The sequence below is a fragment of the Chiloscyllium punctatum genome, chromosome 46, assembly GCF_047496795.1.
Source record: "Chiloscyllium punctatum isolate Juve2018m chromosome 46, sChiPun1.3, whole genome shotgun sequence".
Taxonomy (NCBI): Eukaryota; Metazoa; Chordata; class Chondrichthyes; order Orectolobiformes; family Hemiscylliidae; genus Chiloscyllium; species Chiloscyllium punctatum.
In genome coordinates this window covers 55,209,199-55,223,115 of record NC_092784.1, presented here as the reverse complement: position 1 = coordinate 55,223,115, position 13,917 = coordinate 55,209,199, and the positions used below count along the sequence as shown (strand labels likewise).

At 38.1% G+C, this 13,917-nt stretch overlaps 1 protein-coding gene across 2 annotated transcripts in view; it reads left to right on the top strand.

Moving 5' to 3' along the window:
- Positions 1-7,438, top strand: part of rtbdn (retbindin) — a 57,315-nt gene extending 49,877 nt beyond the window's left edge. For both annotated transcript variants that reach the window (XM_072564300.1, XM_072564299.1), the window contains exon 6: positions 5,232-7,438. In XM_072564300.1, the coding sequence (XP_072420401.1) occupies positions 5,232-5,501 (270 nt within the window). In that variant the 3' untranslated portion in view covers positions 5,502-7,438. The remainder of the gene's footprint in view (positions 1-5,231) is intronic.
- Positions 7,439-13,917: the final 6,479 nt, after the last annotated feature.

Here is a 13,917-nt window from a genome sequence, read left to right as displayed (position 1 = left end):
TTAGTACCATTTTAAGCAGTATTTCAAAACCCTTTTGGGACAAAAGATTTTTCAACACCCCCCTCATTTTCAATCAATTTTTTTTTAATATGTACCCTGGTTATGGTCCTCTCTGCTAAGGGAAACAAATCTTTCCCATCCACTCTTGCTAGGTCCCTTTAAAATTTTATATATTTCAAATAAATCTCCCTTCAGCTTTCTTCATTTTGAAGGAAATAATACAGACCCACCTTTAAAAAAAGAATTGCAGATGCTGGAAATCAGAAACAAAAACAGAAAATACTGGAAAAACTCATCAAATCTAGCAGCATCTGTGGAGAGAAATTACAGTTAACGTTTCAGGTCCAGTCACCCTTCTTCAGGCCTATCTAATCGTTCTTCAAAGCTAAAGTTCTCCTGGCAACATCTCAGTAAACCTCCTCTGACTGTGATCTTGTAATGTGATGATCAGAACCACATGCACAAGTTCACAAGCAAATATTGCCCCACACTGTGAATGCACTTTAATTCATCCACTAAAATGTGTTTATTAAATTGAAAATACTTTTCTTTCCTCGTCAATATATTTGGTCCATTTGGTTGCACTCTCCTCATTTGAGGTGAAAAAATTTGGGATCGAACCCCATTCCTGGAGTTGAGCAATGATTGAGGGTCAGAAACCATCGCAGTACTGAGAAAGAGGTGCATTGCTGCCAAATGGCAACATGTTAAGCCATTACATCATTTACCTGCTTGTAAGCCACAAAAGATCTCACAGAAAGAGGAAGGAAGTGCTGCTGGTATCCTGACAACAAATTCCTTCTTGAGCACCACTACAATGATCGGATAAATTAGTCACGTTTATCCATCATGGTTTACGCACGAATTGATTTCTGTGTTTACTTATATGACAACGGTGACTATACTTCACAAACAATTCATTGATTGGCACCTAAAAGATCCATGCTCTTTCTTCCTAACATTTGGTTTGCAGCCAATAGGCTGGGACAAAGGGAAGCAAACAGCTTGCCATGAGGATTCTGAAAAATCAAACAAACCAAGTATGGATAAGTGCGCTTCATCCAAATTATCAACACCGCGTAATTGACAGTATTAAGCTGCAAAGATCAATGTTCAGAAGATAAGGTGTATGATGATCACTGTTTTAGAATGAAACAAAGTTGGAAACAGTAAACTGACCCAAAGGGGTTCTGCTGATTGCAGAAATTGAAAGAAAAACGCAGAGATACAAGTTCCTGGTCCTTTACTACCTACCTAAAATCAAGAATATACAGGGTTGGGATAATTTGAACTTTTGGGGTATGCATTAGCTGCACTTGAATAATTGGATCTTAAACCAGATGACACAATTACACTTAGGGAAATGCCAAAAGTGATTGGAAGCATCACAGAAAACAGTGAGCTATTTTGATTCCAGGCATCTAGCCCAGCCCTATACATTCCTAAGTCTATTGCAAATATTAATACTTTCTTATTCAAGGAGAGGAGAAAGGAAGATTGAATCAGAATCAATACATTAAGAATTTTATAACGTTGGACTCCAGATAGAGGGCCGATTGGGTAAGAGGGTCAGGTGTAGCTTTTAAATTATTGTTTAATATTGGAAAAGTATTTGATGGCCTATAAGTTGCACCACTGTTGAATAATCAGTATCAGTCAAATAGTGTCTGGATGACATTAAGCTTGCATATTAAAGTCTAAAGCTTGGAGAGCAAGCTACAAAAAATAATAGGAGATTTGAGATCCTGAGAAAGAACAAGTTACAATGAGAAACAAAGCAATGAATTTTGATTTATGCACAATGTAGAAGACTCAACTCAACAGATTCACACTGGTGTTTATTCTCCATATGAACCTCCTTTCATCCCTCTTTGTCTAACCCTTTCTAACTTGCATTTTTTTTTGTTGCTTGTGTTATCTAGCTTTGCATTGAAAGTGAGTTTCACACTTTAATATATTTCTCCTCTGATTCACTTGCCTCCCAATCCTTTTGCCCCTACTGAGGAATGCTTTCTTAGAGTTCTGCATCACCCAATAACTCACTCAAATGTTCGCTGTTCATCTGTGACCTTGACCAGTGAGCACAATGGTAAATTGGCCATCCATGTACATATATTTCTTTCGAAACCACTTAGATAGTGTTTGGAAATTTGACCCATGGTTACATTTCCTTTCCAGCAAAGTAGCAGCAACACCAACTGGAATGTCACTGTTGCTACTGAGATCAGCTAATAAATCCTAAATTTGGGATAAATCCCAACAATACAAATTTAATTTATATAATCCATGCCATGTGGCAAAATGCCCCAAAGCACTTCACGGAAGTGTTATCAATCCATATTTGACTATATGCCCCATAAGGAGATACTAAGGGAGATGATCAAAAGGTTGGTTGTAGAGGTACATTTTGAGAAACAGCACTTTAAAGGAGGTAAGAAAGATAGAAAAGTTGAGAGAAGGATCTCCAGACCTTAGGGCTACTGCAGCTGAAGACCCATAGCCATCAGTGGTGAATCAGTTAGAATTTGGGATGTGTGCAAGAGACTCAAATTGGATGGAGTGCAGATATTGCAAAGAGTCATGAGCCTGGAGGTTGCATAGGTAGGGAGGTACGAGGCCATGGAAGGATTTCAAAAGTAAGAAATGATCTAAGTCTTAATCTCAGCTACTCATTTGATCAGAAAGAAATGCTTGCATTTGTCTCGCACCATTCATGATCGCTGCACATTGTAAAAATCTTCACAGTACATGAACAGTTAACACACAGCAACCAATTTGTGCATAACAAGGTCCCCAAAATAACAATGAACTAATGACCAGATAATCTGTTTTAGTGAAGTTGTTTGAAGGAAAAGTGATGGCCAAGACACCACATTCCTCTAAGTTGAAATAGTGTCTATAGTGATCTATTGCACCTACCTGAAAGGGCAGATAGGTCAGAACATTAACACTGCCTCTGACAGTACGGCTCTCCCTCAGTACAATGACGGGCCCGAATTTTGCTTCCGAATCTTTGAACACATGACCGTCTAATTCTGACAACCTAAAGTAGCTGCTAGCACAGAGCCACAGCTGACAACTGACCAGTCACTGAGAAACAGTTATAGGCTTGTTAATGCATTTCTTCTGATATGATGAAACAATAAAATAGAACAAAGTATTACAGGTGCTGGAGATCTGAAATAAACCCAAAAAAAAAGACCCTTCCTGAAGAAGAGTCACTGGACTCAAAATATTAATTGTTTTCTCTTCACAGATGCTGCCAGACCTGCTGAGTTTCTCTAGCAATTTCTATTCTAGTTCTTCAGCTATTATACTGGATATAACTGAATCTCGATTATTAGCATAGCATTCACATTGTAACAAGGAGCTTCACTGCTTTACCACTTGTAATTATATTTCTGAGCTAATGCCACTGTGCACAGCATGCACTTTCTTCACAGCACTTGAAATTCATTGCAACCCTAGTTCCAGCTGAATGATAATTGTGTGACAATTTTGCTGAAAGATGATGACGTGTGTGACAAATGGTCACAGAGGTCTATGAATTATGTCGCATCGATAAGCTTCTGTCTTTCAGAGGATGCTGGGCCCCGGGGAGAATTCTGCAGCCAGCTGGAAATTTGCTGGAATATTTCTGCGAGTTTTGAGGAGTTGTCAAGACAGATGAACATCCCTGTCGTGATGTGTGGGACAGGATGTCTTAGTTAGAAATTGCCTGTCATACAGATTGCTGTTAGCAAATTGTTTTTCTTCCCCACACACTCTCTTCATGTCTTCACCTCCACCCAAGAGCACTGACTTGTGATATCACTACAGGTATCAGCTGCCCTGCAATCACTAGAGAAGCCTTTTGAGCCAAAATAGCAGGGTCTTTGACCAATGGAATGGGTCAGATCTGGTCCTCAACACATGTCCACAAATGCATTCTCCAATCAGAATCAGGATGCTGCTTAGGAATTGATTCTTTTCCTTCCCTGAACTCTTATCCATGGTGCTTTGGTTAATGCTGGGCTCATATCAGGAGGGAATGTGGTGGTCTTTGCAACCATGAATATAACCTATCTACATCTCCACAAAAGCAATTTAATTTGATAATTTACTCACCAAAAAAAAGTCAATGTAGCTCATTATTATCATCACTCCTCAGTCTTTAAGCAGCCCACAAGGTAATCTATACTTAAGGCTGAAATTCAATCATTATTATGATTTGGGCACTTCAGTAGAATTGCAGCTCATGTTCTTGATCCAAAGACCTTCTCACGTACTGTAGCCACCTCCTGTGCACCAAGCTTTAATTTCTGCCTCCTCTCTGACTCCACATTACTGCTCGTTCCATTTCTGCTGCTTTTACTGCTTGGGTGTCATGGTGCATGGGGATTATCACAATTTCAATATCCAGCCATGCTGTTCAGCATACAACAAAGGAGAGACAATTGTTTTATTGAAAGAACACCATGGTGGTAAATTGTGCCAAATTGTGATGATGATACAAATAAAAGTAATCATAATAGACTATCATTAATAAAAAGTATACATTCATTAAAGGATTGCACATACATAAATATTTCAGTATTTAATTACAATATGTTACAATATGCAAGTCTCTTTAATTTACACAATGAACGGTGTCTTGCACACTACAGTTTATATTGAAACCTACAGATCACATGTTTACAGGTTGGGTTCATTAAGTTCTCTACCATTTACATCCTATTTGAGTTTTGGCTATCTTGTAGTTTTCTTGTTCTACATCTTATTTGTGGAATTGCGTGTTTTCTTCTTAATTCCATTGCATATTTATTTTTATCAGGCTGTGGTGAGAGATAGTAACTGGAAGTGAAAGATACTGCTTTGGATTTTGGGGAATGCAAAAGAAGCATAATAGAGCAACAAGAGGTGAAAAGACTTAAGAAATGCAAACGGTGGTCGATCGGTTTTTAGGGTATCACCATCATCCCTGCTTGTTCAGAATACCAAAGTATACCTAGGGCCTAGATAAGTGATCATTGCTTTTTTTTATATGCAATATGCAGATTCCACAATGTGTAACGAAGTGTTGGACAGAAACCCAGTTTAGTTAGATGCTGTTAATATCTCTGCTGATAGCAGCATCAGCATCTGCTGACAACAGTGCATCCTAGCAATAAAAAAGCACAGCCTCTAGTCAATATCCTGAAATTGCTGGCACATATGGCTTAATGGCTTTCTTTATTTTATTTTCTTCCAAGATGTACAAGAACGGAAAAGATCTATGTGAGAGCATATCTGGAAGTTCTTTCAAGGTCAGATCCTGTAATTGCCTGAACATGGACGAGAATGACGAGGAGGTGATTAAAACCCTGATGCAGGAGGATAGCACCAAGGCTGGTATTAATGGGGAGCTCCCATGCAAAGAGAAGCGCAGCATTCGGAACAAGCTGAGGCGCTCCATCCGCACGCATTCACTTTTCGTGGAAGACATTGATGGCAGTGGAAGCGGGTTCCCGACGACTGATTAGTTAAAACTACGGTTGCTGTCTCTCTTTTGTTTTGCATAGTTGCTGCTCCTGTTAAAACCCATTCCTTGCTGTATTCACATTGATAAATATTCCAGAGTTAATACTCACCATCCCAGTCCTCTTTATTCTCTATTCTAGCATGCAACCCATCTACATTTCAACAAAGTCCATCAAATTCCCTCCTGATCTAAGTCCAAAGTCAACCAAAGCACCATGAATGAGAGTTCAGAGAAAGGAAAAAAAAATCCTGTTCTTCTTTCTATAACCTCACATTTTCTTTCTCACAAACTAGCTGATTCAGGATTAAGCTTACAGCCAAGTCAATATTTTAGCATTACTATCAAGCTGCTAATCTCAGCAGTGAAAAAATGATGCCACACCATCTTGAGTCATTAAGCTGAGATGTCCAGTGTCCAAATTTGGTATCTTGGTTTCCATTAGACTCTACCGAAGAAGAAGTCAGATATGTTTTATCCATCAGTTCCAAATTATCACCACCTAACTACATATTGATCACCATCCAAAAAATAACACAAAAATAGAGAAGGATGAATGGACCTTTTAAAGAATGAACTTTTAGCAAGAGTTAGACAGTAATGTCATCACATCAGGAAATTAGACATACGTAATGGGCCTTTCTCCATCCCGAATACAATTCTCGGGTTCACATTTTAATCCACCGAGTCATTCCCCTACACAGAACTTGTGTAGATTCCTTCAAAAGACACATTCCTTAAGTCAAGACAAATGCCTCTCTGCAAGTTCAATGACCAAGTATATCAAACTTATGGATGCAGTCCCTACGTTGTGAAGGACAACTCCAGGTTGTTAACCCAATCTTACAACTGACTCTGACCTCCTCCGTGGACTGGAATATCTCTGGAACCATTATTTTGGGAGGAGTAATTAAATATCTAAATTCATGTAAACATTTAATCCTGTAAGAACCAAATAAGAAGTTGTCCAAGAAACTTAACAGCAGATTCTATTCCAAATTGCTATCATTCTTTTTGCTGAGCTTAGGAAGAAATATCTGATAAGATTAGGATTTGGTAACATTGTACTCCTATTCTCTCGTTCCTTGTTTTGCAGTCTAAAAACTTATAGTTACCTGCTCACAGCAATTCCTCACTTCATTTTGAAACTCTGGATCACACCTCTGAAATAATTTTGCCAGAGAAAACAGACTCAATAATATACAGAACGTATGACATTAAAATAGAGAACTAATCCAACAGTATGCAATCACTTCACTCAAAGTTCCAAGTCGCATTGTCATCTCCATTCCCTTTGGGCATGGTTTGTATTAAACATATAATGTTTGTGATAAGGGAAGGAACATTTGGGACAATTCTCAAGCCACCTGCGCTTTCGCAGCAAACTTTTAGATGCTACAATTCTGCAGCCCAGTTAGTGTGAAATTTGCTTGCTCTGATCCTAACTCCTACTATTAGGAAAGAGGAGAATTTATATTTAGCACTTTTAACAATTGCTGTAAAATTTGAGTTGTAGACCACCATTTGCTTGGGCCACATAGCCTACTACTGTTGGATAGGTGGTGGTGTGTGTGTGTTTGTGGGGGGAGGAAGCAGCATCTGAGTAATAGTCTAATAATAGTCTATACGTTGCACCTTGTATTTAAAGAACATATAAGCATTCATGAAGATATAGTTTACTTGCTGGATTTTACATTTAGACTTTCTTGCTTCTGAAATGGTCTTGAGATTTTTCTGTAAATTTCTAATAGAAATTATTATAGAATTAAAAGGATGCAATGACTATGGAGTACTGATAGCTGTATTAAAATGTAATTTGGTGATCATTTTCAGAATGTGTGTTAAAATGTCATTGTAGCAAATCTGAGCAAACATAAATACAGGACTGGTGATGTAATGCCATACATTGCATAACAAATTCATAAAGATACAGTCATGTTATCCTGACTAGAATATTATTATGCTGTATGAACAGAGATTTTATAGAATGGATGAGGATGACATTGTTGATCAGCTGTTTATTAATTTAAAAAAGTCAACATTTGAATCTGTCCTCCTGAAGGCAGCAACTTATGCTAAAGTACAGTGCAGCGCCTACCAGACACACTCACTCAAGTACTGGATTAGTGGTGCTGGAAGAGCACAGCAGTTCAGGCAGCATCCAACGAGCAGCGAAATCGACGTTTCGGGCAAAAGCCCTTCATCAGGAATCATTCCTGATGAAGGGCTTTTGCCCGAAATGTCGATTTCGCTGCTCGTTGGATGCTGCCTGAACTGCTGTGCTCTTCCAGCACCACTAATCCAGTATTTGGTTTTCAGCATCTGCAGTCATTGTTTTTACACTCACTCAAGTGACCATTTGTTCATGTGTAAACTCTAACCAGGAATATTGGCACTCGACTTGACTGAGATCTGGGTACAGTAGGAAAGGAAACTGAAATCAGTATAGCAAAACTGAAGATCGAATATCTGAGCTGATTTCTGCCAGTCCCCCACAACCTAGTCTTAGCATAGGGCTACTGTGGCCAATTCTGCCAAACCAGTCAACTTAGCTTATGGCTGCTTTACAACTAAATATATGTACGTGGCCCAGCAAGTGCAATGGAAGAATGTTTTGCTATGGATCAGTCACAAGTGGTGCATTATTGCTGACATACTAGTTTGCATGAATTGGGATACAAGGTGCTTCTATTGGTACCTAAAGTGATAACTGCAGGTGGGCAACTTATGAATTAAGGGTTAAATATTTAAACAGGACATCTGTCTTCCAAGTGGTATAACTTCATAGAATGTGTATAAATGAAATCCTTGATGATGATACTGATCCTGTATGTACTGGCTCAGTTTTTGGATCCTCCATGTTAATTTTTAAAAAAATATTTTATCATCTTCATTTGATAGATAATATTTGTTAAAAAGTCCATTATTTTTCCTCCACTGATTGTAAACTATCATTCTTAGCTGTTGCTGTACCATTACATTTTAATTTACTTTTCATTAATCTTACAATAAATTCACCCTTACCAGAAGGTGAATAATTTGGCTTAGCATCTTCTATGAATTGTGTCAACAATAACATGGAAAATGTCAGCAGACAGACTGCTTCATTTCTCCACTTACCAATTAAAGAAACAGATCTTTTTGCCTTGCCAATCCTGCCAGAGACTTGACTGATGTGGTAATCTAATAAGTAACTTTCTGCAGAACAAGAGAGCACAGAAAGTTATAAAATTCAAAGGCCCTTTATCCGCCAAAACTACATCAACAGGAATTGTAATATTGAACAGAAATGGGCTGATAAGCAGTAGATGTTTGGCCTAGCAAAGAGATGAATTGACCTTGTTAAAGATTTGTTTGCTCCTTCTTTGCAGGTTGCTTATACTTTGAACATGCCATGTCAGTTGGTTTCAAAAATACTTAGTTTTCTTATAATGATAGAAATTTTCTGTTCGGAGCATAAATAATAAATCAGCAAGACTAGAAATAAAGCACATGCATGTTTTGTAGCAGCTTGTTTCGTAACAGATGCAAAAGCACAGGTGAAAGTTTTGGCTGAATCAGTTTTTTGCGGGCAAGCCTTACAAATAATTTTTTTGTCAACTTTGTATCATGTGAAACTCCTGACTAGGAAAGGGAAATATAGATACAAAAGATGGGTTGAAAACTTATCCACTTCTGGCTAGACACAATAAATTAATCATCATTTTCTGTCTCCTGCACTGCGTCAGTGTTGATATGGTGATGGCTCTGGCTTTACTGACAATGTTCAAACAGAGTAAACCTCTCGAGGTCCAAGGAGAAATGGGCCTGTTGAATAAAGATTGGACCTCCGCCATGCTGGAGCAGAGAATGCATGACCCTATTCTTACCCTGGCACCATCACCACCCCTTTTACACGCAATATACATATGAATTATCAATTCTCCTGCAACATTAGAAACTATAGCAACTAATGTCAAGAGTCAATCATGCTGCTTGCTTCAGACTACATTCTTACAAGATACAGTACTCCTATCTCACAATAGGTTAGCCACAAATTACTGCTTCCTCTCTCCTCTATTCTTTCCTTCACCCCCCTTTCCAGTCAAATACATTTAAAATTAAGAATTAAATAGAATTCATTGCAGTCTCTTTTGTATTTTAGGCACTGTTCCTGCCCCGTAATGTCTCGTATATTTGGTTTTAAAGTCTGATTATCTTTCTGTGGTGGATTGTAAAGATCTGCTGTAGATTTGGTCCCTGTGCACAGTGTGCTGTAAACAGGATGTCCTCATATAAATGGATAGTGCGCTTTTTTGTCTCTGCTTGTTCTATATTTTTATTAACCAGGTTATCTGTCCCTGTAACTACTGATGTTGTGCAATTCTACAGAAATGTGAGATTTACTAATAAAATGGGAAACACAGTGATAAAATCTCTAATGTCACTAAGTCTCATTTATGTTGAGAAACAAATTTATTGATACTCTTTGAACCAGTCAGAGTTTCACAGTTAAGGTTTACACTTATAGTTGTGTTAAATTGCACAAAATATTTAAAACGTTTTAAAATACATTCACAGGGGAGCGTGTGTTACTGGCATTCATAGCCCCTCTCTAAATAGCCTGAAAAAGCCCACGTCGTGCAAGGTCATTTTAGAGGATTGTTAAAATCAACCTCATACAGTTCAGGAATCACATGTAGGCTAGACCCACTAAAGATGGCATATTTCCTTCTCTGAAGGACAACAGTGAACCAGATATGTTTTATGACAATTTGGTAATTTTATGATCATTACTGAGACTAGCTTTTTATTACAGATTTATTTAATTATCTGAATTTAAATTCCCCAACTATTCTGATAAGATTTGAACCCAGTCTCTGAAATACTAATCCAAAAATCTTTGCAGGACAGTGCCCATAACACTATGTGCTGTTATTAGGAATACACGAAGGGAAGCTACAAATCATTCCCTAAAATATATCTGCTGCATTTTTTCCCAATTAGTTTTCTCTCTTTAAAGATCTTGGACATGGTACCAAGTGAATCACCCTTGTCCAGATGCACAGGGGTAAAAGGAAAGCTTACATAAAGTCTTAAAGATGCAACGTCCTTCTGCTTCCTGCTTACAGTGCAAATTACTCAGCAGCCCATTTAGGCTAGTGAAAATTAGCTCCTCCAGCCTCCATGGCCGAAGAGCTGTAATTATTTAGGGCTATGATGAGACCATAACTGGTAAGTAATCTACAGTTCCAGACTGTGAACAGATTTCATCTAAGCCCATTAGTTTCAGTTCCAGTTCCGCAGAGAAACAGGGATGCCACTAAGTGAGAAAAATATGAACATCAGGATTCTGGAGTCAGCAGCAGAGAAATTACCTTGTGCACTGACAGTAAAATGTCTCTCAAGAAAGAGAAAGGCTTGCTTAGCATAACATTAACACATCGGTGTGCAACACTGCAGCAGCATACTGCCCCACACTTTGATTGCTTTTATTAGGTTTAATGTACCGGTCTGAAGTTGCAGAAACTGATTCAGGAAACATCTGTTTGTGAACAGCGATATCCACTAAACAGGACTGTCAATAGGAGAGAGAAAAATGGCCTAGTGACCCAAGACACCCTGCGATGACTGAAGCTGCGAAAGAAAAGAATGCATTCAGGGAGAAATTAATACTAAATTGTTCAAGTCTGATTACAGATTCATTTTTATTTCATTAGATTTTTAAAACATTTGAAAGGAGGCGGCTCCACGTTATTAAAAAAAATTGCATTTCAGCATCTGCATAAAAATGGATTTAAACTTAATAAAGCTTGTTGGGTCTGGTGTTGTCTGTGTACTCACTGTAGCAGATGGGAGCTCCTTAATTTTTACTTTCATCTCCAAATCTTCATTTAAATATACTTGAGGTAATTTTCATAGGACACATAATATTAAATTGCTCACCCATTATACTCCTTGCACAATTATCTTTTATGCTCAAGTCGTTGGAAACCAAAATCTGAAAAGGTATGTAATTCATTAAATAGCCCTGGAGTTTGCTGTCTTCATTCCAGCAAAATTGTTAACGCTCCCTGTTATAACTCTACGAAAACTGATAACACGGAAGGAATACATTAATTTGCAGAGCAACATGAAAATGCAGCAGTTGGTTCAAGTGAGCTACTCTGTTGGCTGCACTGTAGATTCAGATAGACTGATATCTATACTAAAACCATGATTTGCTGCAACCTTCCCCCTCAATGTCATTTGTTTCACAGTTTAAGATCCTCAGAAAATCTTGCACTTTGATGGATGACCTGCAAACAGCTGTTGAAATGATTCTGATTTATAATTAATGATAAAAGTACTCTTTCTGACCCCAAAAATCTAAATGTTATATTTGTTGATTGCCAAATTTCTCCATATCAAAAAATATCTATTATTACACAAAAGTGGACATCTTAATTAAAAATAGAGGCTTCTAAGTGACTGTGACATCCTGATGTACCTTTTCAGAATACTACATTGCAAGTGGTACCATACTTGTTGGAATCATAGCTACCATCGACCAGAACATGATCATTGGTTAAATGTTATAGGTTGATTTTGAGTGAGTTACTATTGGTTAAGTGAGAGCCAGATGATCACAGGACAATACTTGAGAAGGGCTGTACTTTGATTGGAGGCTGTTCAGAGAAGATTACTAGACCAATTTAGGAGATGAAAGGGTTGCTTTACGAGGAAACATCGAGGAGTTGGACCGGTATGCATTGGAGTTTAGACGAATGAAAGTTGGGGCCCTCTTTTCATCTAGTGATAGAGTCCTTGGTTTAAGAACCACCACCGCCTTCCAGAGGCGTGTAATAACATTTCTGGGCAGGTTGAAAAATAGATTAAATTGAAAGAAAAGTGATCTGACTAAAACATATACAATTTTAAGGAGGCTTAATAAGGTAGATGCTGATAGGGTATTTCCCCTTTTGGGGAAAATCTAGAACCTGGACACAGTTTAAAAAATGAGGTTTTCCAGTTAGGGCAAAGATGAAAAATAAACTCTTGGCTGAGGATCATTAGTGTTTGGACTTTTCCTTAATGAGAAGTGGAGGCTGGGTTGTTGAATATATTTAAAGCTAAATTGATTATCTACAGGGATGTGTAGAAATGTGTGTGGGGAAATGGAAGGCAAAAATTTGCAGTTAAGGCCATCATTCAAAACAACCATGGTCTGACTGAATGGTGCATCAAGTTCAAAGTGGCTGAGTGGTTTCCTGCTGTTCATAATACTTATGTTCTCGCGTTCATTGTATCTATTTAGTTGGTACCAGATTTAAATTACCACTGTAAAGGGAAAAGCATGTCTCAGATTCCAGGGAACTAGATTTATACAGACAGCTTTCTTTCACACTAGCAATTAATGACTACAAAATCCAGGCTGTTTTATGCTGCCGCCGAATAATGTTAATTATGTTTAAACATACCAATCAACATCAGTGTTAAGGTGTACTAGTGGCACTACAATCACCAGTTTAATGTGGTAAACCTATATCCCTACAAAGCAACCACTCAGCAGAAGGAAACAACTTGATTTTATATAGCACATATTAAAAAGTCCCAAGGTGCTTTAGAGGAGTATTGTCAAACAAAATTCAACATCAAGCCACATAAGGAGATGTCAGGTCAGAAGACCACATGATTTCTGAAAGGACTGCATTTTACAGAGTGTCTTGAAAGGAAGACAGAGATATGGAGGGGGTTATGGAGGGAATTTCAGAGCCAAGGCCCTAGCAGCTTAAGTCATGGCCATCACTGGTGAAACAATAAGAACAAAAGTGATGCACAAGAGTCAAAACTAGAGGAGAACTGCCACCTCAGTGACCAAACCAGATCACGACTATAGCATCAGGTTCACTGTGGTAACGGAGTTTGCTGTCTCAGCTGCACGATCTGCAATGTCAGTGTCACTTTGCCACAGTTTATACCAGTCATACCTCCAAGGCAGAGGGATCAAACCATCCTACAAAATCTCCAAGTTTAACCTAGCCTCTTTTTTTCAGTATATCACTGCTACTTGATTTATCTCCTTTTTAACCTTGAACATGTCCTTCAGGTTCAATGTCTAAGAGGCTGCTGCACTATACTATTTATCATCGTTCCTACAGATGTACACAGGGGCCTTAAACCATTAATCATGGACTGAGGTAGACAGTAAACATGCTGCTCCAATTTATATAAATACAGAAGTGAAGTAAGAGGAGGATATGTAATTCAAAGAAAAACACAAAAAGTTACAGTAACGAAGTGATTTACTCCATGTCATGGCAAGGTTATAAAGATCTTCAGGGCTCAAATTTCACATCTCAGGTTGCATAATAAATTATGTGCAAACTCTCATTTCTCCAGGATAACCAATAATTAACTAAAATGACTTGGAGTCGGCTCACAAATGTACTTAATTTTTA